The 26,462-nt window shown below is 37.0% G+C and overlaps 2 protein-coding genes across 3 annotated transcripts in view; one reads left to right on the top strand and one right to left on the bottom strand.

Moving 5' to 3' along the window:
• Positions 1-12,992, top strand: part of LOC107661954 (recombining binding protein suppressor of hairless) — a 23,386-nt gene extending 10,394 nt beyond the window's left edge. For both annotated transcript variants that reach the window (XM_016451775.1, XM_016451774.1), the window contains exons 3-11: positions 2,580-2,675; positions 6,686-6,851; positions 6,989-7,163; positions 7,400-7,537; positions 8,745-8,857; positions 9,130-9,270; positions 10,336-10,491; positions 10,621-10,724; positions 12,063-12,992. In XM_016451775.1, coding sequence (XP_016307261.1) covers positions 2,587-2,675; positions 6,686-6,851; positions 6,989-7,163; positions 7,400-7,537; positions 8,745-8,857; positions 9,130-9,270; positions 10,336-10,491; positions 10,621-10,724; positions 12,063-12,399 — 1,419 coding nt within the window. In that variant the 5' untranslated portion in view covers positions 2,580-2,586 and the 3' untranslated portion in view covers positions 12,400-12,992. The remainder of the gene's footprint in view (positions 1-2,579; positions 2,676-6,685; positions 6,852-6,988; positions 7,164-7,399; positions 7,538-8,744; positions 8,858-9,129; positions 9,271-10,335; positions 10,492-10,620; positions 10,725-12,062) is intronic.
• A 5,663-nt stretch (positions 12,993-18,655) lies between these two features.
• LOC107661976 (cholecystokinin receptor type A-like) lies at positions 18,656-25,859 on the bottom strand. The gene is made up of 5 exons (XM_016451802.1): positions 25,440-25,859; positions 24,732-24,983; positions 22,291-22,549; positions 20,196-20,323; positions 18,656-19,640 (listed from the first exon to the last, which is right to left on the bottom strand). Exons 1-5 carry the CDS (start codon positions 25,615-25,617, stop codon positions 19,063-19,065), a joined length of 1,395 nt encoding a protein of 464 aa, XP_016307288.1. The 5' UTR covers positions 25,618-25,859; the 3' UTR covers positions 18,656-19,062.
• Between the last annotated feature and the right edge of the window lie 603 nt (positions 25,860-26,462).

The following is a 26,462-nucleotide window of genomic DNA, read 5'->3' as shown; positions in this document are numbered from 1 at the left end:
AACGACGAGTTAATAATATTGAGAAGCTGTTCTTCTGCTACAGGTAACAACTCTTTTAGTACTTTAGTGGGTACAGGATCTAACAGGTATGTTGTTGGTTTAGATGCAGTGATATGTTTATTTAGCTCTTCCTGTCCTATAGTTGTATAGCACTGCAGTTTATCTTTTGGTGCGATGAATGAAGCTGTAGTATTATACGCTGTAGAATCTACATTTGTTATTGTATTTCTGATGTTATCTATTTTATCAGTGAAGAAATTCATAAAGTCATTACTATTAAACTGTGAGGGAATATTTAGATCGGGTGGCGTCTGGTTATTTGTTAATCTAGCCACTGTGCTAAATAAAAACCTAGGATTGTTTTGGTTATTTTCTATGAGTTTGTGGATATGCTCGGCCCTGGCAGCTTTTAGAGCCTGTCTATAGCTGGACATACTGTTTTTCCACGCAATTCTAAAAACTTCCAAGTTAGTTTTTCTCCATTTGCGCTCAAGACTACGAGTTTTTTTCTTGAGAGAATGGGTATTACTGTTGTACCATGGCGCAGTACGTTTTTCTCTAACCTTTTTCAATTTGATGGGGGCAACAGCTTCTAATGTATTAGAGAAGATAGTGCCCATGTTGCTAGTCATTTCGTCTAGTTCATGTGTATTTATGGGTACACAGAGCAGTTGAGATGCAGGTTACAGGTTATTTGTGAATCTCTCTTTGGTGGCTGGAACAATAGTTCTGCCCGGATGATAACAATATAGTTAATAGTTAATATCAGTAATATGCAGCATGCACGATACAAGGAAATGGTCAGTAACATCATCACTTTGAGGTACGATATCTATATCAGTAAGATCAATTCCATGCGATATAATAAATCTAGCGTATGATTAAAATGATGAGTGGGCCCGGTGACGTTTTGCTTGACTCCAAAAGAGTTTATTAGGTCAGTAAACGCATGTCCTAATGCATCATTTGTATTATCAACGTGAATGTTAAAATCTCCAACAATTAGCGCTTTATCAACAGCAACCAATAGGTCTGAGAGGAAATCTGCAAATTCTTTGAGGAAATCTGTATACGGCCCTGGTGGTCTATACACTGTAGCCAGCGCAAGAGATATGATAGATTCCTTTTGCATATCTGACAGTGTAACATTAAGCATTAGTATTTCGAATGAGTTAAACCTGTATCCTGTCTTCTGAGTAACATTGAGAATATCACTATATATTGTTGCAACACCGCCGCCACGACCAGTCTGACGGGGCTCATGCTTATAACAGTAGCTTGGTGGAGTAGACTCATTTAGACCAATATATTCATTTGGTTTTAGCCAGGTTTCAGAGTGTCCACATTTAGCAAGCTAATTGAAGTTTGCACATGCTGGGATGTTTTTCATTAGTTAACTGAGGTAATTGGAAGACTGACACGAAATCGAAATTCTTTGATTATGAGCTAAGAGATTTTGTGCCGTTTGATTTGTGTACACACACACACACACTGCTGTCCTTTTGCCCTTTTTCTTACCCCCCTTTTCCCCTTTTTATTTTAAAGACCCCCAGCTGGAAAGCTGAGGTTTTTGGCCACAGTGTTTGTGTGCTTTCTGCAAGCAACACATAGTTGCACTCACCAGAGAACTGGCTAATCAAACTTGGGCCTGTGTTTCTAGTCAAGCTCTGGAGGTTTGGTTTTTGAAGCGCATACAGGCCTTCAGAAGGCTTTCTCTTTAAAGAAACGCACACACATACACCACATGCTTTCACCAGAACCCTCTACAATAGCACTTCTAAAGTGGTTTTACAGGTCTGAAACAAGGATGTTTTAAAAACTCAAAACTGTGGCATTGAAGTTAAAGCACACGAGTGAAAAGCAAAGTAGAAGTCATAGAGAATTGCAGTTTTTATGAAAATGCTTATCAAAAATGTAATCTTGCCTGTTTCAGTTATGTATTTTTGTTTTATCTATGATAACGTTATACCAACGTCCCTTTAAGCCAAATCAGGTCACTTGACAGCCATAAAAGTACAGCTCCATTCAAAAACTTAAATGGGGAAGGACCAAAAGTCTGTCGAAATTACGTTTCAGTAACGTACTTAAATTAAGTCAGGTTAAAATCTGACAACAATGTCTCGATATAATGTGGTTCTTAAACTCAAATAATGCTAAAAAAAAGTGCTGGTCCAACTATAATGTGCAAGTGCGTTCTAGAGTAAACAAACAGAGGATTGGCTCTTTTAACTGTAAGGTGGAACTTTCATTCCTATAGCCACCGTATTGAGCGTAATGATTCCTCCCATTCACATTTACGTGCTGACCATCTCTGGTTATACCACTTCAGTTTGAGGTGAATGTGTGCTGGTGAGGTGGATGTGTTCGTTCTTTCGTTCGTTCATTCATTCATTCATTCATTCATTCACCTTGCAAAGGTCATGTAAAATAAAAAAGTAAAACAAAAAAAATGCATATGTTATTAATTTTTTTTAAACATATTAGAGTACTTGGCTACAGCATTACTCAAAATTTAGTTCTTAGTAATATTTTAGTAATATTTTCTGTCTTATGTGCTTCTTTTTCTTCTGTGATTTCAGAGAAGCCATGCGGAATTACCTAAAGGAACGAGGAGACCAAACTGTGCTCATCCTACACGCTAAAGTTGCACAGAAATCATATGGCAATGAAAAAAGGTAAATGACAACTATTATTCATGATGAATTCATGAGGTGAAATGTAAAATGTGTTTTGACCTTATAGCAAGTGTAAATACTGAACATTTGCAATATTTATTATTTAATCTCTGGTGTTTGCATTGCGACTCACTGTTTTTTTAGCATCTTATGCCATGAGCGTTGCAATTTTAAGACACATTAAAGAGTTTCACTTTTAACCCGTTTCATTTCCAAGCTCTCCATCTATCTGTTTTTTTTTTGCACAAAAACTGATCCCATGGCCATGTGAAACCCCTTATACCATCCATCTATTCCCTAAGGTAGGAAAATTTGATTTTTAGGGAAGAGTGCAGTAAGATGAAGAGGTGAAAGGACAAGAGAAGGAAAGAACATTTAAGAAGAAAAAAAGGAGTGAGAGAGGGGCTGATAAGAAAAGAAACCAAATAATGACAGGAAAGAGAAAAGAAATGATTAAGGAGGCGAGGTGATCTGAGATGGGGAAGTGAAGGAGAGAAGGTCAGTGGAAAGCGAGACAAGATGATAACTGTAGAGAAACACAGTGTCTGGGGAACTGATGTCGCGGTTACAGCTCTCTCGGCCTCATTTGGCAGAGAGACAGCGCTGTTATTCGTGAACAGCACAGCCAAAACCTGGACAGATGTCAAGAGTGACAGAATACCAGATGAGAGCCAGAGAGAACAAAAGTGTGCACTTCATGAAATCATATACATGTGTTCTGTAATCAGAGATGGTTTATGACTAGGAAGTGTATCATTTAGCTTCAATTGAAAATGAATGTGAAGCACTCGACTTATTGCACCAGTTCTGCTTCTTTGCATGTCCTTGTGACCCCTGTTGACTTTTAAAACAGCTAATGGCTTTTTTTAATGTTGCTAACTTGTCCCAGTCCCAGTGCTACAAACATAAGTGATTTATCGAATCATGTGGTTTAAGAAGAGGTGTGGTTTACATTTTGGTTTACAGTTTTTGCCTAGCAGACAATAGAACCATGCAATGTCCCGGCAACCACCCTGGCAACTGCATAACAGTGTTCTAACAACCACTCCTGACACCCTAGCAACTGCATAACAATACTTTAACCATTACCCATGACATCCTAGCAATCACACTGCAACGCCCTGTCGGTCACCAAAGACACCGTAGCTAGAAACTACACAGCGGTGCCCTGACAACCACCCAGGACACCCTAGCATCCCCATCCTGACACTATAGCAACACACTTAAAGGGGTCATATGATGCGATTTCAATTTTTCCTTTCTCTTTGGAGTGTTACAAGCTCTTGGTGCATAAAGAAGATCTGTAAAGTTGCAAAGACTAAAGTCTCAAATCCAAAGAGATATTATGTCCCCACTGGATGCAACAAATGCCTCGTTTGTAATGGGTTTTAATGTTTTTGTCTCATTGCTCCGGCCGAGACACGGCATCAAGCAGTATGTGAGGGGCGTAACATTTCCGTCTCACGCTTGAGGTATTCGGCCAATCACAACGCATTGGATAGCTGGCCAATCACAGCACACCTCGCTTTTTCAGACCGATGAGCTTTGTAAAAATCGACGCGTTTCAAAAAGGCGGGGTATAGAGGAGAAACAATAATGTACAGTATGTGGAAAATAATGTGTTTTTTTTTTACTTTAAACCGCATAAACACATTTCATTACACCAAATACACAAAATAATGTTCTTTTTAGCAGCATCATATGACCCCTTTAAAAGCACCCGGAGCACCGTTAACCCCATAGCAATGCCCTGTGCCCTAATGCATTATGATGGTCTTTGTAGCTATATGTAGTAATGCTGTGGATTTACATGGTCATAGAAATTGCATCATAAATGTTAGCTAGATTAAACCAGCACAGTTTCATTCTTGTCAGTGACAAATTGATAGTAAACAATAGTCTGGACTAGTGGTCCAGACTATTGGCGCTTTTCCACTGCATGGTACGGCTCAGTAAGGTTCAATTTTGGGGGGTTTTCCACTGGGTACATACAGTACATGCTACCTGGTACTTTTTTTAGTACCACTTCGGTTGGGGTTCCAAGTGAACCGTACCGATACCAAAACGTGACGTGTAAACTCTGCTGATCACGGATTGGCCGGAGAGAATCGTCACTACCTGCGTCACTGAACACAAAAGAACCGCTAGATTTAAATCAGCACAGCCAGCGAAGGATCGAACGCAACTGTTTTGAACGAGCGCACCTTTTTTTTTTAACAACCAAAAAGTTTTGTTGTCTGTTGCGGAAGTACAGACGTTCCTCTGGTTGATAGCAGAGGAGCGGATCCAGCGAGAGCTTGATGGGCCGATGCGGAATTAAAATTTTTTTTTAGGAGTCGTGGTAGTAGAGGCGGCGCAACTATAACGACATGTGAATAATCCCGCCCACTCTAAAGCGGTACTGAACTGCAGTGGAAACGCAAACCGTGCCGAGCCGAACCGTGCCGTGCCGTACTGAGCCGTACCGAGCCGAGTCGTACCACGCAGTGGAAAAGCGCCATAAGACATGAATCTTTCACTATTAGGATGTGAAAGTAGACTTCAGACTCGTCTTTTCCTTTTTCATTTCAAAGACACCAATACAGAAGCTACTGAACAGAACAAATGAGGCTGTCATGTATATGAGTGAAACATGTTTGGGGTTGGGTCTGCCCCCTAACCCATGTCTACAGTGTGTTTCAGTCTGACTGGATGTGGAACTGCTGTTATTCCCCTTTTATTGCACCAGTTTTCAGATATTAGCTGCAGTTGCGTGTCATGAGTATTCCCCCGCTTCATGTCTAGACGAGTATCTCTCCAAGATGAGGTGCAGTGAGCTGATATCGTCACCCACAGAGATCACAGCTTTAATGTCAAGTACAGATTTCGTGCTTCTGTGTTCAAGGTCATGCTGATTGATATCGGTTTGCTCCAACATCCCTTTAATGATGTAGGCCACAATAAACATGAGATGAGTAAAGATGACATAGCCCTCAACCTCTGATGGGAGTTCTGAAATGTACCTTCTGCTCAGGTTTGCTTAGGTTTGGGTTTTGTGTGTTTTTGACCATCTGATGGTGGCTTCTTGAGTTTGTCCCGAAAGTGAGAGCTGTATCAACACTACACATGTGCTGCCACCTAGTGCTGATCTGAAGTAATCCTGATAGGTTATGTACATTTGATGTATAATGTACAGTTGTTGTACATTCATTCAGTGAACAGTTGTGATAATAATTGTATATTTTCTTATTAATGCACCCTTTGCAAAATCTGTTCAAGCTTAATATTTAATGATAGTTATTTATTTGTAAATTTAAAAAAAATAATAATTTATTCATTTTAGTTAATCATTTTAGTCATTCATTTGAGTTATTTTATGTTTTAAATATTCATTCATTCATTCCTGCCCAAAATCAGCATTTTATTTGTTTGTTAGTTCATTTATTTGTTTTAAATATTCATTCATTCTTGCCCAAAAGCAGCATTTTGTTTGTTTGCTTGTTTATTTTTTAAACATTCATTCATTCACATAAGCAGCATTTTTTGTTTGCTTGCTTGTTTAATTTTTTTTAAATATTCTTTCATTCACTCATTCATTCCTGCCCAAAAGCAGCATTTCATTCATTCATGCCCAGAAGTATTCATGCCCAAAAGCATTCATTCATTCATTCATTCATTCATTCATTCATCCCCAAAAGCAGCATTTTATGTTTGTTTGCGTGTTTATTTTTTTTAAATATTCATTAATTAATTCACTCACTCATTCATTCCTGCCCAAAAGCAGCATTTCATTAATTCATTCATTCATTCACTCACTCACAAAACAGCATTTTATTTGTTTGTTTGCTTGTTTATTCATTCATTCATTCATTCATTCATGACCAAAAGCAGCATTTTATTTGTTTGTTTCTATCTATCTGATATCTAAATAAATAAGTTCTGTCTAAATATATATACATTATGCCAGTGAGTTTTCCATGGTCAAGTTACACTCACATTTTGTTGTGAAAATGTGTTTTGTGTTTATCTAGGTTTTTCTGTCCTCCCCCTTGTGTGTATCTGATGGGCTGCGGATGGAAGAAGAAGAGGGAGCAGATGGAGCGAGACGGCTGTTCGGAGCAGGAGTCTCAGCCCTGCGCCTTCATCGGCATCGGCAACAGCGACCAGGAGATGCAGCAGCTAAACTTAGAGGGGAAGGTAATGCGCGCACACACAGATGTGCTGCCAGAATAAAATGACAAGATTTACTCAGCCGAACACACACAGCCAAAACAACACCATTAGCATAGCATTATTTTTCTCATGAATACACAAATCTCGCCTCCTCCCTGCAGAACTATTGCACAGCCAAAACATTGTACATCTCAGACTCAGACAAACGCAAGCACTTCATGCTGTCGGTGAAGATGTTCTACGGGAACAGCACAGACATCGGCGTCTTCCTCAGCAAGAGGATCAAGGTCATCTCCAAACCTTCCAAAAAAAAACAGTCCCTCAAAAATGCAGACCGTGAGTATTCACTACCCACATTATGCTCAAAGGAAACACTTGCAGTACAATGCTTTTAAGACTGTTTGACAGTTTTAGAATGAATGATGACACTGTTATATTAAAGATATATAAGAAATAATAGAAGACATATTATAGTGAAATAGGATGTTAGACAGGGCTTTCGATTCAGATAACGTAGTTTAAAGTCTCCGTGGTTTTGCTCTAACAGAGTTATGTCTTTCTCCTGTGTGCAGTCTGTATAGCATCAGGAACGAAAGTGGCGTTATTTAACCGACTTCGCTCGCAGACGGTCAGTACACGTTACCTGCATGTCGAGGGAGGAAACTTCCACGCCAGCTCACAGCAGTGGGGAGCCTTCTACATCCACCTCTGTAAGTCTTTGTGCACATTTCTGTGGAGTATTGTTGATTGCCAAATCGTTAAAGAACTGATCAAGGGGCGTAATCCCTGCCAAAACTTGGATATAAACTACCGTTCAAAAGTTTGGGGTTGATAAGAAAGAAAGGATGCACTTGAAAATAACAAATGCAGGAAAAAAATATCACACTTCACGTTAGCGTTTTCAAATACATCTGAATAAAATAAATGAACGTCTAGGAGAGTGTTTCAACAATTGTAGCTGAGTTGAGTTTGTCTCAAACTTTATATATAATATTCACAAATTTTTAAAAGGTCCATTATGCTCACCAAGTCTGCATTTATTTGATCAATGATAGTAAAAACAGTAATATTGTTAAATATTATTACAGTAAGGTAACTGTTTCTATTTTAATATATTTTAAAAAGTAATTTGTTCCTGTGATGACAAAGCTGAATTTTCAGCAGCCCATCACTCCCATCAGTATTTTTGTGGAAACCATGGTGCATGATTTTCAGGATTCTTTGATAAATAGAAAGTTTCAAATAACAGAATTTATTTGAAATATATATTTGTATGTTATTTGTGTCTTTACTGTTACTTTTGATCAATTTAATGCATTCTTGCTGAATAGAAGTATCAATTTCTTTCAAAAACAATTCTTTCTGACTAAACACTTAACCAAAGTTCACTTAGTTTATGTAATGTTTATGGGGAAGTTGATCTGAAATCTTATATAACCCTGAGAGCAAAACTGACTTTACAGGTGTGCTTGTTTACCATTACTATGTCTCTTAAACAGAACTTGTAATATCTTTCCGAGTCAATACATTGAATCGCAAACAATTGCTTCTGCGGAAGACTTGTTCTTCCTTAGAATCAGCAGCCACAGCCACACCTGTGCAACTTGACTCCTAAAGCCAGCCAGTCAGATCAGAGCTTGTCATTTGGAAAACACGATTGCCATTGTTGTGTATTAGGAGGTGTAAATGCAGCTTAGTAGACCTGTTCCTGTCTATCATGTCATTAATGTCAACCAGACAACACTGACCAGAAAGAATGATAAATTAACTCCTCTGTTCTTTATTACTGAAATGAACAATTTGGATTTAATGGAAAAATGCCATTGTCTTATTGCCACCGAAATGTTTGCGTTTTGACAACCATAATGAAAGGTCTGATCACACAGGATAAGCTTAGTCTTGTTAATTATATTTTAGTGGATGATGAAGAGTCAGAGGGAGAGGAGTTCACTGTGCGAGACGGCTACATTCACTACGGCCACACTGTCAAACTCGTGTGCTCAGTGACGGGCATGGCTCTTCCTCGACTGGTAAGCCCATGTCACTGTGTGTCTCTGTTCCTCTGATGATTTTCTCCATGTTATCATTTCTCTCTATTATCAGATGACAGTATATATAATTAACAGACATTTTTTGGGGGTCAGAATCCGTCACTGCTGTGAAGAAAGCAGTTTGGGTACATGAAGACAGCACAATGTTGTCGTCTTGATATTTATGATACTTCTACTGATATTCTTATCAACTTCACTTCCTTTCCTTCATCCCTTGCCTGTCTTTTTCCCGAACACGCGCACACACACAGGTCATCCGTAAGGTGGATAAGCAAACCGCCTTGCTGGATGCAGATGACCCCGTCTCCCAGCTGCATAAGTGTGCCTTTTACCTGAAGGATACCGAGAGGATGTACCTGTGCCTTTCTCAAGAGAGGATCATCCAATTTCAAGTGAGTCACTTGCTGGAAACTTGGAGTAAATGCATCCAAATGCAATGGTTCACTGTGCTAATAATGATGTCTTCAGTAATGTTCATAACGAGAATGTTATGAAGCAGTTTGAGTTTTTATTTTATTGCCAGTCTGAGTTATGCAGGCTGTTTAAAGTTGGAAATATGTATCCTATTAAAATTACTTATCTACACATTTCTTCAATTTAAAGTGTATTGAAAGCATAACTGTTTTCTATTTTAATATATTTCAGAATGTAATTTATTCCTCTGATGGCAAAGCTTTGTTCAGCGGCAATTAATCTTTAGTGTCACATGATGCTTCAGAAACAATTTTAATTAGCTAATTTGGTGCTCAAGAAGCATTTCTTATTGTTAAAGAAAAGTTGTGCTGCTTAATATTTTTGTGGAAACCATGATATTTTTTTCAGGATTCTTTCATGAATAGAAAGTTCAAAGAACAGCATTTATTTGAAATAGAAATAATTTGTAACATTATAAATGTCTTTACTTTTTGCTCAATATAATTAATTTCTTAAAAACAACAACAACAACTTTTGAACAGTATATATTGGTGGACATAAAACCTTTTATTGATGGCTAGAAGCTCACATGTAAATTAAGAAAACAAATACAAAGAACCAGAAATAGACACAAAACATATAGCTAAATGTTAACTAACTAGTCAGTAAAAAAGTTACTTTGATGGCAGATTAATATGGATTTTATATTGTAATGTATTTTCTTAGTGGAAGCATTATTTTTGCTTATCTAGTCAGAAAATATTTTCAACAATTTCACATCCATATATGTATTTATTTAAGTAGCCATCTAAGAATAGGATGAAGTAATTCAGTCATTATCACAAAATAAACTCCCTCAGGGTGATACAAGACTCCTGATTTGTGAGTTTATTTTGCAATAATGACTATTTGATTGTATGTTGTACCTAATATTTTTCTTTGTAAACTGCTATTTTTGTGTTCACAGTATTTAAGTGTGTTTTGCTTGTGTGTGTGTGTGTGTGTGTGTGTGTGTGTGTGTGTGTGTGTGTGTGTGTGTGTAGGCTACTCCATGCCCAAAGGAACCAAATAAGGAGATGATAAATGATGGTGCCTCCTGGACAATCATCAGCACTAATAAAGCAGAATACTCCTTCTATGAGGGCATGGGCCCTGTACACACCCCCGTCACACCCGTGCCTGTGGTTGAGAGCTTACAGGTAACACACACACACACACACACTCATACAGGCTTTTTCCAGAAGCTTACATCTCTTACTTACATTGTCCACTTACAAGTCTCTGCCTGCGGTTGATTATGTGTGTACACTGTATGTGTGTGTGAGCAGTTAAATGGTGGAGGAGACGTAGCAATGCTGGAGCTGACAGGACAGAACTTCACTCCAAATCTGCGGGTGTGGTTTGGTGATGTAGAGGCTGAGACCATGTACAGGTATGGATGTTATTTGAAAAGATATCCATATGGCAAACAGGAATATAAATCCAAGAGGTTTTGAAATGCTGTTAGTCTATGAACAGATCATTTTATAGTGGCACTTTAAATAAATACAATTATAAACGGGCATCTAAAGGACTTTAATATAAATGTTTATAAGCATGTTTTAGATCTTTAAAAGGTGTGTAAAATACTTGAATAATTGTACATTGTTATATTTAAGGAATTTGTACTGTATTATTTTTCAGACTGAATACTTGTATTCTTATGCAATAACATTTTGAAGGCAAAGATGATACTTTTTCATGTAGACCTTTAACGTGTACGGTGCATATTTCACGGGCCATGACTTAAATAATTTCTTCAATTTACAGTTAATGAAATTCATATAAAAAAATAATTTCTATTATAAAATCTAAAATAAGCTGTGGATTAATTTAAAGTTTCATTTTAACATCTGGTGTGTCCCTTGTTTAAAAAGAAGGGCTTACTACATAAATTATATACTTTGAAAGAACATACTTAAGTGTGAACTGAATGTAATGCTAATTGCAATTAAATTAAAATGTATTATGGATTATATTTACATTAAATGCAATTAGGTAAATGTGTAAAGTGCTTTTGACCGACTAAAGTATATCTTTATATATAATTTCATAATTACCTTTATTGAAATATGGTTAAAGAGTACTGCCAAATGTACTGACAAGTGTTTATAGTCGACTGAAATGTACTTTAATGTCATTTATATTGAAAATTGTATGTTTTGTATATCAGTATACAAATATAAATATATAACCAGTTACTTTATGTACTTTAAAATAAAACCTTGACATTAAAAGGCCACTTTTTAAAAGTGAACTGTGCTGTGTTAAGAAAGAGTCCTTGTAATTAATATTATATAATCTGCAAACTAAAGTACATACCTCATATTTCATCAAAAATATCTTAAATTGTGTTCTGAAGATGAACGAAGGTTTTACGGGTTTTGAACAACACGAGGGTGAGTAATTAATGACTAACCCTTTAAGATTTGAAGTACACTACAAGTGCACGTTTAATACAGTTAAGCGCACTATATTTTCACAAGGGAGTCCTAAGTCCTTACAAACCTGTTAAATGCAGCAGTAAATGACATGTTAAGCTTTGACAGGCCATAAGTTGAGTGAAGTGCCTCTGCCTAGTAAAGCCGAAGTGAACAAGACCCCACACATATTGTTTAAAGCCTAATGTGGTCGTTAAAGAAAAATATGTAGTTTTATTACTGCTGTCAGTTAAACATATTGCAGGCAGTGACAGACTGAATTATTAATAGACATGATATTTCCTCTAAAGGTGTGGTGAGAGCATGCTGTGCGTCGTCCCAGACATCTCGGCGTTCCGCGAGGGCTGGCGGTGGGTGCGGCAGCCGGTGCAAGTCCCTGTAACGCTGGTGCGTAACGACGGTATCATCTATTCCACAACGCTCACGTTCACATACACACCCGAACCCGGTCCCCGTCCACACTGCAGCGCGGCTGGTGCCATCCTCCGAGTGGGCAACACCAGCTTGCTCTCCACGACCAGCAACAGCATGGGAGGGAACGGAGAAGCGACTCCCTACGGTGCCAACAGCACATCTAATGCCATCACAGCGTCGTCCTCTAATGCAGCCGCGGCTGTGGTGTTATAACACACGCAGCAGTGCTCACAAACTCACAATGTTCTATGCGTGAAACAATTTCAACAGACTACAAACTGTTTGTAAAATGCTGCATATTGAATTTCAAAATAAAATCCCTGACATGGAAAACAAGGGATAGATAGTTGAAAAAGGCAAAATATTGGAGAAATGGTTCTTCTGTGCCCTCTTGTGGTTTTCTCTAAGCAGCCGGTCTGGTGCTAGCAATAGACAATGCCTGAGAGGAAACACCAGCACCGAGGTCAACAGGTGTAGAAGACATGGAGACAAGACCACAGCAATGATGCATCAGCCGTGTACAAAATGTGTAGACTGATGACGCCTACGTTTCTTCCTTGCGGTCTGTGTGTGTGCGATATGGTGAGATGTATCATAGCCTGGGAGGTCTAAAGGTTGTGAGATGACAGTTTTTATGGACCAAGGATATTGTATAAGCTTTAGTAATGGTACATTTTTTTTTTCTCCATACCTTTTTTTTTTTATATCAAACATTAATAGTGCGCTTTTGTTACCAAATAGGTTCTATTCCTCCTCTGAGCTTCACCTTTTTGTTCTTTTTTTCTGTATATAGCTACTTTCATATACATTGGTTCACTTGGACTACTTCAGTTTTAATGCTTTGTATTTTGTAATACTGTTTTTTTTTTTCTTCCCCTTTTTATTTTCCATTCAGTTTAGTTGTTTTAATTTTTCATTTGGGAGAAACTCAGAGGGCCTGTTTTTTTTATCAGTCTTTATCATTTTTATAAAGTCTTTAAAAAGAAAAGAGCTTTAAGCAATGCCTCTGCCTTGCCTGCATTACGATATGCGCTAAGCTTCCTTTAAGCATTTCATCGATGTGTCTAGATCTCACAAAAGGAACAATGCCATCTTTCTGTCTTATTTGGGAATATAAACCAGAAAACACAATATAGAGGCTTTGGATGTCTCTTTGATACGGTAGCCATAGTGTAGTTCATTTGTTCTAGAGCACATGTAGGAGCTCGCATATCAGAAAGTTCGCTGTAGTTGGATATTTGTTACGTTAAATTTCTGGCATGAGTGTAGACTCCTACGGTTTTAGTGCCGTTTCCTTTCTAAAATTCAGTTTTTTTTTGTCTTCCTAAACTTCCATTTGCATTTTTTAAATCTCAATTTAAGTCTCAAAAACATGATTTTTGGAGACGTGCTCTACTATTAGATGTGGCCTTACTGGAACAAAGGTTCCCTGTTTAGTTCACCCCTTCAAAAGGAGGTTTACAAACGCGACCCGAGGAACCAAGCCTTGCTTTTTGAACATATTGATATGCGATTTTTGATATTAAAACTCCCTAAACTTTCATTTTTTTTGTTTGGATTCAGAAGATTTAAATGTGTAATAGATACAAACATACCCAAAGATATTATATTGCATTGTTGTCTCTGTTTTTTGAATATTTGGAGAGTATGTCAGGATTTGTGGCCTCTCGCATACACCAAAAGTAGGAAGCTTTACTCTGTTGGTCATTTATGTGTTTATCGTGGCCTTGGTGTCTCACCAACTAGTAGACTAGTATTAATGACAAAAAAAAAACAAACAAACCTAGCTGTAATGAACTCATCAACCAGCACTAATAGTGTTTTGTGACTTTCTTTTTTTTTTATGTACAGTAATTTAACTTTTGAATTTTATGCGTCCATTTGTAAAAAAAAAACAAAAACAAAAACAAACAAAAGGAAAAAAACAAAAGAAAAAGTGAAACCATTCAGCCATTTTTTTTTTCTCTCCGTGTGTCTGTGGCTCTTAACCCAGTTATGTCCTTGGTGTTTCTCGTCGAAACGGTTGGGTGTTTAGTGTCCCAGTTTGTCCTTACCTTATGTTATTGTCTGGATAGTAAAAGGACACCATGGGACTAGAATCATGGAAGTTAATGGCCTTTAAATGTGTGTGTGTGTGTGTGTGTCTCAAAGATGTAAGCATACAGCAATACTGTATAGGTCTTGGTCTGTGGAAATAGCCACTGATTTTTCACCAGCCTGATCCACAGCATACGTGGTCATGAAGAACAGCTGGCTCAACTAGAGTCATATTCACTTTCTTTCACACTTCTTCTTCAAACACCTTTTTGGTAGATTTGTAGATTTGTCTTCCTTACTTGGAAAATCTGTAGTGTAGTACAGTAAGTAGGCGCCCTGTCAAATAAGGCAATACTCCAGCATTGTAGGTCTATAATGTAGTATATTTTGGGGAAAAAACTGTAACTTGAATGTTTCTGCAAAAAAAAAAAAAGTTCACTTGTTGCCTCCACTAGCTTTTTCTTTTCACCATCTTCAACAACGTCATCTCTTTTTCTTGCTAATAATGTCTTTATTCTGTCCTTGATGGCCTCTTTGCAAAAATCTTCCATGGGGTAGTTTAACCTGAAGCTCTTGCACTCAGTTTCCCGTGAATTCTTGCAAAACAGTCTTCTTCCATTTGATCCTATTCTTGCAATTCAGTATCATGCAAGCGCACACTTCCATTTAGAGGAAGATGGCACTGGGCAAAAGCATGGATGCATTTTTTTAATGTTAAAATTTTACTGTGCCCACATTAAGCAGTCCATTTAATTTCTAATAACTGATGGATTTTAATTTAAGTGATTGTCTTTGTGAGAGCTTATCATGCAATGTGGCATTGTGTTTTTCTATTGTTTTTGGTTTTCATTATAATTCAAATGCTTCCCTTGATTTATATGCTACCACGATCCCAAAAAGAAAGAAAAACAAGTGCTTTAAGCCAGTCCGCCTTGAAATGATACAGCATCATTGAAACAATTCCTACACAAACTAAAGAAAGCGGTTAATTCAAACTGTAAATTTAGTGTGACTTTATCATGCTTTCATTAGCATAGCACAACATATCATAATTTACACATTTATATTAAGAACATTTCTGAACCAGTCCGTCAGTCTGATTGCTGTCTCTGTTCCACATTAGTTTACATTGTGGATTTGCTCAGTTCTGCCCCTCACTTACTATAGTGTTATGTTGCACTCTGAACAAACCGAATGACAATCTTGCTGTTTTTTACGGTTTACTTTTTAGTTTTTGAAGGTGTTGAGCTTTCGAATTAAGGATTTGTTCTGTCCCATATCTGAAACTAACATGTTGAGCTGTGTATTTAAACCACACAGAAAATTGGAGGACACATTCTAACAAAATCCATAAATTTGCTTTGTATAATTTTGCTGTCATTTTTTTTTAAACATTTTTTATTTAATGTCTGAGAGGTAGAGGTCATGTACCACGCCTTAAAAACACATTTAATGGCAATCTGAGTGAACAAATTGTCAGTTTTATGTTTAAAAATCAGTCAGCTGGTGTCACTTTTGTTGATTTTTATATTTCTCCATTAACTTTGCTCTTCCAAAAACTACTTTTTTTGTGCTTGATGAGCTCTGAGCAATGTATAGGTTAAATGTCAAATGTCTTATACTTACATTTTCATGCACTGCTTATCAAACATGGCACGAGAGACAGCTTCTCAAAAATATCTCAGTAGTTACATTATAGAAGAAAAGAGGATTGGAAAATGTACCGTAGACAAACAGTGGTAATCTTTAGTGGTTTTCCAGTTCCATACTTCCATACAAAGAGCTTAGATTGGTCATAATGTTGTGGTGTTTTGCCTTTTGGACATGAACGTGTAACCAAAGGCTTATATAGGGCACAACTGGAGAGTTTTGTGGCCGTCTGACTGCATGTGTTGTACTGTGTATCAAGTTATTATGCCTTTAGGACAGTTTTCGTTTGGTAATTCACCCTCTCTGCTGGTTTTGCACTTAGAGAAAACCACATGTGTCTAGATTAGTTGCTTAAAGAGTGTAACGGTCACTTTTCATGTAAAGCAATCCTGCTGTGCCTAATTTGATGCTCTGTGCTAGGCTTTACATGTGCAGTTCATCCTCATCCTTTCACTTCCCCTTTGTCAGTGTCTTTCTTTTATTGCTCCCTCTTTCATTTCTCCTTCTTGGTCTGTTCTAGTTATAATATTCAGAGGTATCAGTATGGTAGCAATCTCAGTCCTTAATGGGCCACTGATGTTAGGATCATGTGCCCTAATGTGAAACAAGGGGGCAGAAAAGAAAACAAAAACATTAGTTTCATTTGTCTGTTTGATTTTGTACATATTGCACCTGCTCAGTTCTACATGTCATTAAATAAAACTGCAATATTGGCATAAAAATGAGATTTATTTCCCTTGTATATTCATTTTGCACTATTGCAACTTCTTTAAAATACCCTGAACAGGCTAAAACAGATTAAAATAAATTTTGTAATCATTTTATGCCTCATTTTTTTAGGTTGCTGTACTGCATCGGAAAGAATTTCTCAATTTGTCAGTGTGCCCAAATATTTTTATTGGGTCACTCTGCGTTTTGTTTTATTTTGCAGAATTATTTTATTCATAATGGCTGATAGATGAGATAAAGCAAGCCTGATCTCAGTTATTTTGTAGCTTGGGTTGAACTTGCAAATTTGCCAGTTTTTTTCCCCTTTCTTAAAGGGATAGTTTTTCTGTTATCATTTACTCAAGTCAAAAAGAAGATATTTTTAAAGAATGTTTCAGCTGTTTTTGTCCATATTATGAAAGTCAATTTAACTTTGTATAGACAAAAATTACTGAGACATTTCAAAATATCGTCTTTTATGTTCCACAGGAGAAAGCAAGTCTAAATGATTAATCGATCATGAAGAAAATTACCATTTTCATCGCGTTAATTGTTGACTAGGTGCGTCCACCATATGCTGCTGATGTTAACCGTATCTTACAGGAGCATCCATTTAGCTTTTTTTATTAATGGCTTTCAAAATGTTTGTAAAAAAAAAATAAAGCATGCATAACTTCCTACATGTTGTCTGATAAAAACAAATACAACTATAAAAAAAGGTCACTTTTAATGTATGCACTTCACAATACAGTGAAAAACAAAACAAAAAAAAACCCTTTTTGGTTCGACCCTCAGGTTGCATTTCATACAAAGCACTCCTAAAATATTCATGTATTAGATGATATGTGGACTGGCGTACATGCATCTCCTCAGGGTTTTGAAACGGGAAGAGTTGCATAACGCCGCCCAAATAGTGACGTAGATATGTGGGGGCGTGTTAAAACGAGCCATTTTGGGTAGGTGTGGCGGACTCTTAACTTTTATAAAGAATATCTCTTTGGATTTGAGACTTTAGTCTTTGCAACTTTACAGATCTTCTTTATGCACCAAGAGCTTGTAACACTCCAAAGAGAAAGGAAAAATTTAAATCGCATCATATGACCCCTTTAATAAGTAGATATTTATTTTTGGGGGTGGTTAAATCCCTTGGTATAGACATTAGACAGTTGATTAAGACTTTACATAGTTTAATGTGTCCATGTCAGTGTAACAAAGTCAGTGTCAGGGAGCGTATGAATATGTGCGTCATCTCAACAGCACTGTAACACCCTATTATTTTAGGAGTATGCTGTTAAATTTGGAAATAATTGTTCATCGCAACGAGAGGGAAATAAAAATTTGAGTTTGGCATACACAAATATTACAAACAAATATAATAGTCAATGACAACATGTCCTGGTGAAAATAACCCAGATGTCAGAAGCAGCCTTGAGTAGGTTCTTTGAAGTGCACAACAGGTGTGAAAAGTTTCATGCAATGATAAGGACAGACTCTAAACAGTACGGCTGGACTAACATAAAGACGTCACTGTGTATTTTCCTAGAAGAAAGCGCTTAAAGCTACACATCAACATATGGACATCACGCAGGTACCAGTTGGTACACTGTTTACACATTTTTGCATGTTTTTGTGGTATTGGCAAAGAATCCAAAGAGGTTTTAAGTATATGTGTCATACATCTATCAAACAGAATTATATCTGTGTAGTTATTACAGAAGCAGATATGAACAAAATATCAAATATATAGGTCAGCGTACACCAAAACTTATCTCAGATATCAGATATTTACACAATATTTCATTTTTTACTGTGTTTTTGATTAAATAAATGCAGCCTTAGTGAGCAGAAGAGACTTCTTTCAAAAACATCTACTCGACCTCAACCAATCTTTTGAATGGTAGTGTAGTTAAAAGCAATATTAGAATGTTCTCAAAAACATCTGGACGATTGCTTTGACAGTAACACACACAAAAATAAGGGAAAATGCAAGAAAATCAAATGAATTTCGATCTCTCTTAAGTTGCTGCCTTAAATTTTTAAGAACAAGCGTTTAAGATTAAATGTGTCAAGCGCGGGGCCTGGTGCGACCGCACCAGTTGCACCCCCCCTAAGGACGGCCCTGTTTACAGTATAGGTGAGCCAGAAAATTAGAGAGCCAAATGGACAAAACTTATGACTTACAAAGTCTTTGTAACTCATAACTGTAATGAGGACTGGAGGCCACAGTCTTGCTCCATTTGGTGCTGCTGTTTATTTAACAGTGACGTACTAAAATTAAGCACAGCATTTCAGTGCTATTGGCAGCCATTGTCTGCATGCTTGTGCTCTATTTTATCATCAGTACAACAAGCCATTTTTACTAAACATTGCAAAGCTTTGAATGATTTTGACACTGATATCATATTTTTCTTTACATTTTACTCAAGATAAGCTTCTTGTTGGGCTCCTATACTGAACATATCAGGGTTTAACAAGTGTCAATTATGCTTGTGCTGAGCCACGGATACTGGTGTCAGTTAGCCTTGTAGGTGTTCCTGAGCTTTGTGTTTTACCGTCAGCCTGTCCGGTCACACCGGTTCCTCCGAACAGCGTTCCCAGCCCTCTGGCACTACGTTGGGTGCTGCTCCTGCTCCTGCTCACTTCCTCGAAATCAGCCCTACAGCAGCTGAACGTCGCCAGCACACCCTGTCTGAAGCGTTTGTTCATAAAACAGTAGACTATGGGGTTGACGCAGGCCGAGGTGTAGGACAGCAAGTGGATGAAGGATATCGGCGCTCCTGAGAGGACACGATCGGCTGAACGTCTGTTAAAGGCTCTCCAGGCATTAACAACGAAGATCGGCGTCCAGCAGAGGAAAAACAGCCCCACGATCACCAGCAGCATGCGAATGACCCGTTTCTTGGCCTTGAGGTTTGCTGTAGTGCTGTTGCTGCAAACCCTTCTCAGTTTGGATTTTGGATTGACGAAGCCGGGCGTCATGGGTTCGGGGCGCTTTCTCTTGAAGGGCCGGAGGTAGCAGCCATTACCATTTTTCAGATTGGAAGGGCAGTATTCTTTCTCTAGTGAGCAAAGTGAGAATGAAACTGTAATTATGTGTAATACTAAAGCAGTTTTCAATTATCTATGATATTAGCATACGAAACAAAAGAATTATACTGTAATCTGTAACCACATTCTACATCTAAATTATAAAATGATGATTAAATTGGTTTTTATATGTATTTATACATGGTATAACAATTAAATGTGTTTGTTATATAAAGAAAACCATGATAAAGTTGAGTGATTCACTTTACACCATTCGCTACAGAATTGCTTTCTGCTCATTGATCTCTATATATAGATTATATGATATTATCTATATTATAGATGTGTATCAATTTCAACGTCACAACTCGGTAACTTGTGTATCGTTGAATTTCGAGTTTCCCACTAAATATGACTCTGCTTGTTCTTTCATGTGCTTGGAAACTTGTAATTGCGATATTTCCAACTCCACTTGAAGGGCACATTAGTCTTCTGGGTTGTCCTACAAATTGACATCATGACTAAACAGCTTTATTTAAAAGGCTTTTATACAATGAATCCACATCTGAATGATATTTTCCCCATACCTCTGTTTGACTTCCTGTTAGCCATTTCAAATTTGATTCCCCTGTAGAGTTCGAGTGAGGTGAGGCCATAAGCCGTCATCATTATGATGCCAGGCACGAGAAAGAGTATCAGCAACAGGAAAACATACCTAAAAAAAAAAGAAGAAAGAAAAACACAGAAGTCAGAACTGGGTTGACAGTAATAACTGGCCTGTTCTTTTCTTTAAGACTGGTCATAACTATTCAAAGTCAGTTAAATAAAAACGTAGATTGGTCTCATTTGAATCTGAAAATAGGACTGACTAACAGATTAATTCATAAGACACCATTTTAACATTTCAAAGGGTTAGTTCACCCAAAAATGAAAATTAGTCCATAACAAAGGCCTTCTGTAGCGAATCGATGCGTTTTTGTAAGAAAAATATCCATATTCAAAACATAATAATCACGTTAATGTAGCTTGCGCCAACAGTTGTACACGTAAGCAGCTCCGGGAGGATGACGTATGAGTTCATGTCATCCACCCGGAACTGCTTCCGTGTACAACAGTGAGCGCAAGCTACATTAAAGTGATTATTACGTTTTGAGTATGGATATTTTTCTTACAAAAACGCATCGATTTGCTACAGAAGGCCTTTGTTCACCCCCCGGAGTCGTGTGAGATAATTTTTTTTTTATGGATGGGCGCTTTTTATTTAACTTCTTTTGGACTGATGCATGCAACACCCGCTGAGTGGCATTAAACAGCTTGAAAGATCAAAGACAATTTTTAATATAACTCCGACTGGATTCGTCTGAAAGAAGAATGTCATATACACCTAGGATAACTTGAGGGTGAGTAATTTATGGGTTAATTTTCATTTTTGGGTGAACTAACCCTTTAAGTTTAAGCAACTGGTCCATATTTGTGTCTGTTTTCACAGTACTTTTAGCTAAAAAAAAAAATAATAATAACAAAAAAAGAAAAAAACCTTCTGGGTAGGTTTAATTTTACAGAATTGTTTACCCCAAAGCTAAAATTATTTATTCATGCTGTTCCAAACCTGTCTCCAGATATAATTTATTATTATCATTATCATTATTATTATTTATTTTGGTTAAACACAAAAATAGAATTTTTAAATTCCAAGGCTACATTCCAATATTTTCCCCCTGATTTGCAGTCTGGAGGAGCTGCCAAAAGTCAGAGCCAGTCTGCAGATTTCGGGAAGTCGGAGTTTACAGATTTCATCAAAACCCATTCAGTGTATGATGGGCACAGGCTCAGGTTTTAAACTATGCTGATTTTAGAACACATATTTTCAATTATTATATATAGCAACGACATGCATATCTCTGCACAGGTTTGTTGTGTTCAGAATGACTTGAAAAGTACACCGAAAAAAATACAAAAATTTTACTTTTAAACAATTTTCACTTTTCAAATTTCAGTTTTCAAATTGCTAGCAAATAGCACATTGAATTCATCATGAAATTTTGAAGTAGAAAGACTAAAATGGTATTTTCTTGTAAAACATACTCAAATAATCTTTGCTTTATTTACAACTTCTAAAAATAGTTTTTTACAGTGTAGTGTGTGATCCTTAGCTGTTTACGTATGATGCCCAATTTTTTTTTTCTCTGTAACAATTTACAAAGTCAGCAAGTATGACACCTCAGCTTTGAAAAGTTGTGTAGTGTATTTCAGCATTAACATACATGGTCAATATACATACTTATTGCATTAAAAAGAGTTGTGTTCCACAGAAAGAAAAAGCCAATGTCTCACTGAGTGCAAATAATCCTGTTAGCAAAGGCAATTTTCACTAACTCCGCCCACCACTGCTCAGATGTTTTGCCTTTAGTACAAACAGTATATTACTTCTATTTGCACTTCTTAGTGTGAATAGCATCTATCACTATTTGCACTTATACTGCAAACAGTATCTACCAGTATTTACACTCAGTATAAATAACATTGAGCTTTTTTTACACTTAGTGTAAATAACTGCTGCCGAAAACATAACAGTATACAACATGAGGGTAAATGATGACAGAATTTTTACTCTGGTCCTTATTCCTTTAACAACTTATCCTCAAAAATAAAAATAAAAAACACAGTCCTAATAAATCTTACCAGGTCTGCATGACATCATTGGGCCAAACCAAGCGGCACATGTTGCCTGTGCTGTTGTTACTGCGCATGAAAGGCACCAGAGTGCTGCCTATTGGATAAGGCAGCATGAGCAGAAAAGACACGACCCAAGTGGCTGTGATGACTTTTGCAGCGTGGGACTTCGTCTGCCATGTGCGGGACTTAAAGGGGTTGCAGATGGCACTGTAGCGCTCCAGAGAGATGGCCACGAGGTTGAATGTGGATACACTCACCGAAATACCTGCATGTTTGGATGCACAGAACTCAATTGCACATACAGAAATAAATCTGGGCTTGTTAAAGTATTGTGATTCTAAGAAGGTGTGATATACGTATATACAGTATGATTCTATAAACAACAGTAAACACAAAAATGGAAACAGACAGGCAAACTTCATAACAAACTAACTCTAAGCCCTGATAACAAAGGCATGAACTGTTAATAAAGTTAATGGCTGCTGGCACTTTAACAGTGTAACTGTACCCTTTACAACAAGTAAGACCATAGCTCCAGCTCTCCTCTGAATAATCGACAGTGCTTGATTGCGTATGAATGTTAACATACCCACACGGTAATAACAACAGAGTATGTAAATGTAAAAAAAAAGTCAGCTTTATCATGAGCAAGTATTACAGAATAGCACAAAACAAACACATAAAACATGCTGACGCATCAAATACAGAGATATCACGCAGTGACATTGTCTCATTACTAAATTGTTTACACGGCACATTTGCAACATCTGGAAGTGTGCAATGAACCTGGCTATAAATAGTTTTCAGAATTGTTACACAAAATTCAACAAGTCATAAATATGAATTCACAATGGATGTGACTTGCAATATAATCGGAAAAAACAAAACAAAAAAAAAACGGTGGTCTTGCCATTACGATTGAAGCTTGCAATATAATATAATGCATTTTAGTGCTATTAGTGCAAGTTTCACTGGGTTTGTGGTCTGTGCTTTTAGCCCCTTAATGAATAGTAATGAATCTCTAAATCGACCTTTTTTTTTGTAACCAAATGCAAGAAAAAAAGCAGCTGGAACATTAAGTAATGTCCTTTGGCCAGGAGACCCTTTACAGCAGGGTGTCAAACTCAATTCCTGGAGGGCCAGATCCCTGCAGAGTTTTGTTCCAACCCTGCTCCAACACACATACCATGTAGTTTTCAAATAAGCCTGAAGGACTTGATTAGTTGGATCAGGTGTGTTTAATTAGGGTTGGATCTAAACTCTGAAGGGCTCCGGCCCTCCAGGAATTGAGTTTGACTCCCCTGCTTTACAGACTGCCTCTTGAATACAGTGTTATCAGATGCCCTTTTTTAGGGCATTAAGAAGCTTGTAATATCAGTGAATATTATGCAAACATTCCCATACTATAATGTATCATGATACTCAGATTTTCTGGCAAAATAACATAGTTACTACTACTAGTGTAGACACAATTCCAAAACTAATGTAGTCAGTACCAATAGCAGTAAAATCTCATAGTTCTCGCTTGGTAGCAAAAACTATTTAACTATTTGATATATATATAATGTACAAGTATTTACTATTTATTTATATGTAATAAAACATTGTTTTAAAAAAGTACAATTTACTACAGTATTTTAGCCTACCTCAACCTTCTTGACAAGTATAAGTTTCTGTGTAAAGGTATTAGTTTTAAGGTAAGAAATAAAATCTAATTTCTAGTCTAATGTCTCATTTCTAGTTCGATTTATGTATGTTAAATGACTTGCTGTCACCTGAATCAACAGATTTTGTAGTTTAATTTTATTTGTAACAATTATCCAAGCCTTTTTTCTATGTTTAAAAAATACAAATATGATGACCATACGGGAGGGTTATAACATTCCAGCAGTGAACTCAGAAAAATGTATCAAGTATTCATCACTCTTAAAAATAAAGGTGCTTCAAAAGGTTCTTCACAGCGATGCCATAGAAGAACCATTTTTGGTTCCACAAAGAACCATTCAGTCAAAGGTTCTTTAAAGAACCATCTCTTTCTTACCTTTTTATAATCTGAAGAACCTTTTTTCACCACAAAGAACCGTTTGTGAAACAGAAAGGTTCTTCAGATGTTAAAGGTTCTTTATGGAACCATTTAGACAAAAAGGTTCTTCTATGGCATCGTGAAGCACCTTTATTTTTAAGAGTGTATATATATAAAAAAAGATTTACTGGAGGTAAACCTGTAAAACCTGCCTATTACAGGGACTACAGTTGTTACTTTAAAACTTCAGTCACTTGGTATTAGACCCCAATCACAATACCAAAAAAAGATTCTGAAAAGACAGTTTACAGTTGGACTAATTATAATAACAGGTATCTTTGCAGAAACTCGGGTTATGAACCAACAAATCATTTCCAAACACTGAGCTAGAGAAGTGTGAACTACAAATATCAAACTGACTCACCCATGAAGTACGTGGCCACTTTACACATGCCGGTGCCGAAGATGAAGTCCTTCATAAGGTTTGGGATGAGTGTGAAGGGCATGCAGAAGAGACACAGCATCAGATCACTGACGGCCAGAGACAGCAGGAACAGGTTCGTGACCGTCCGCATGCGCCGGTTCCGCACCAGCACGGTGATGATGAGGCTGTTTCCTGTGAAGCTCAGGAGGAAGATGAGCACGTACAGAACGATCCGCACCGACTGGTTCATGTCTGACATACAAGTACCAAAGAAAGAAAGAAAGTGTTTTTAATGTATTGTAGAGGTTAATTTAATCTCTTTTAATGGCCTTGCTTTGTTTTGTTTGAATGTTGTTCTAAGTGTATAAATGTAAAGCACTTTGGCCAACTCTAAGTTGTTTTAAACTGTGCTCTAGAAACAAATTGGCATTGACATTATTTGACAAGATTTAACAAGCAAACTAGTGAACTTTTACTTAGAAATGCAAAGTTGTACAAGACCTGTCTAAACTCGTACAACTCGTTCTAGCTCATAAAAAATTGTTTTGTTGGTGAACGTGAAAGTATATTTAGGTGATTCAGTGATGCAAAATATTTTTTTTCCTTATACAAGTTAATTGAGATGCTATCAGTTTTTCTGTGCTTAATATGCGCTACTCCACAGGAAAGATAAAGTAATATGCAATAAAAATGTAAGATGTCCTTTACCTTTTGGCTCGGACGTGCTGTTATTATCATTTTTGCACTCCGACAAATTCTCGATTCCCAGTCCACATAAAATTGTATAAATATCAGTGGAATTGATGAGCATATCGTGAATTGTAAATGTCTCCATATTTGCTTGTTGTTTCTGATGGATTCTCACTGTCCGTCGCAGTATAGACATAGATCTATCCAAAAGAATGTCTCTTCATCTCTTGCAGGTAAAAGAACACCACCATTTGCTCTGCCATAATGCCAGAGAGCTGCACTCTATATTAAGACACATGCTTTTATACCAATTCATAATTATATATTCAAGACAAAACGGGTTTCTTTTGAGATGTTAAAATAAAAAATAAAAAACAAAATAAAATGGACAAAGTACGTAAAGTACATCCAATCCCGTATATCATCAAGCGTTCCTGCTCACGAGTTGTGATGTGAAGTAATGCAGTTGATCAGTGTTGTCGTCTACAGAACGCAGACCCCGCCTTCACTTTCTTACTAGACACCTTCCATGAATAAGGTACAACCCATCCCCATCACATTTCCTTAAGCATTACAGCTTTTGTGTGTGTGTGTTTTGAACTGTTGTCTACCATAAAAATAATGTGCACATGATTATTCAGAAAATAATATGCATGATTACTCAGAAATCATTCTAATATGCTGATTATTATACATTACATGAAGTGCCACTAGCTCTGTTTATTCTTTTACACAGAATTGAGCAACTATGACTTTACAACTGTTTTAAATAACATTTCTCTAAGCATTCTCTTCCATTTTACAAATGAAGTTGTTTGTGTGCTCTTGGTTCCTGATTTACTATCTTGACTGTAGCAGTTTATCCTGACAGAGATTTTAAGGGCCTTTTTAGGGTCATTTACTGACCTCTCCAAAGCACTCAGCACACTCACACATTTAATGCTTTATAGATTTGGAGAGTGAAGATGATAGAGAGAAAGAGACCTGTGAAATGAACACTGACTTTAAATGCTTTTAAAGTAAAAAGAAAAATTATATATA

The sequence above is a fragment of the Sinocyclocheilus anshuiensis genome, unplaced genomic scaffold (assembly GCF_001515605.1).
Source record: "Sinocyclocheilus anshuiensis isolate Anshui unplaced genomic scaffold, SAMN03320099.WGS_v1.1 scaffold603, whole genome shotgun sequence".
NCBI lineage: Eukaryota > Metazoa > Chordata > Actinopteri > Cypriniformes > Cyprinidae > Sinocyclocheilus > Sinocyclocheilus anshuiensis.
This window is presented reverse-complemented; position numbering and strand designations above follow the sequence as displayed.

Bases quoted from the DNA above. Each gene is read 5' to 3' on its own strand.
- LOC107661976 (XM_016451802.1), bottom strand. From the start codon at position 25,617: ATGTCTATACTGCGACGGACAGTGAGAATCCATCAGAAACAACAAGCA. The intron at 20,324-22,290 runs GTAAGATTTATT...TTTTTTTTTTAG, and splicing joins AATGATGTCATGCAGACCTG to GTATGTTTTCCTGTTGCTGA. The intron at 19,641-20,195 runs GTATGGGGAAAA...TTTGCTCACTAG, and splicing joins TAACAGGAAGTCAAACAGAG to AGAAAGAATACTGCCCTTCC.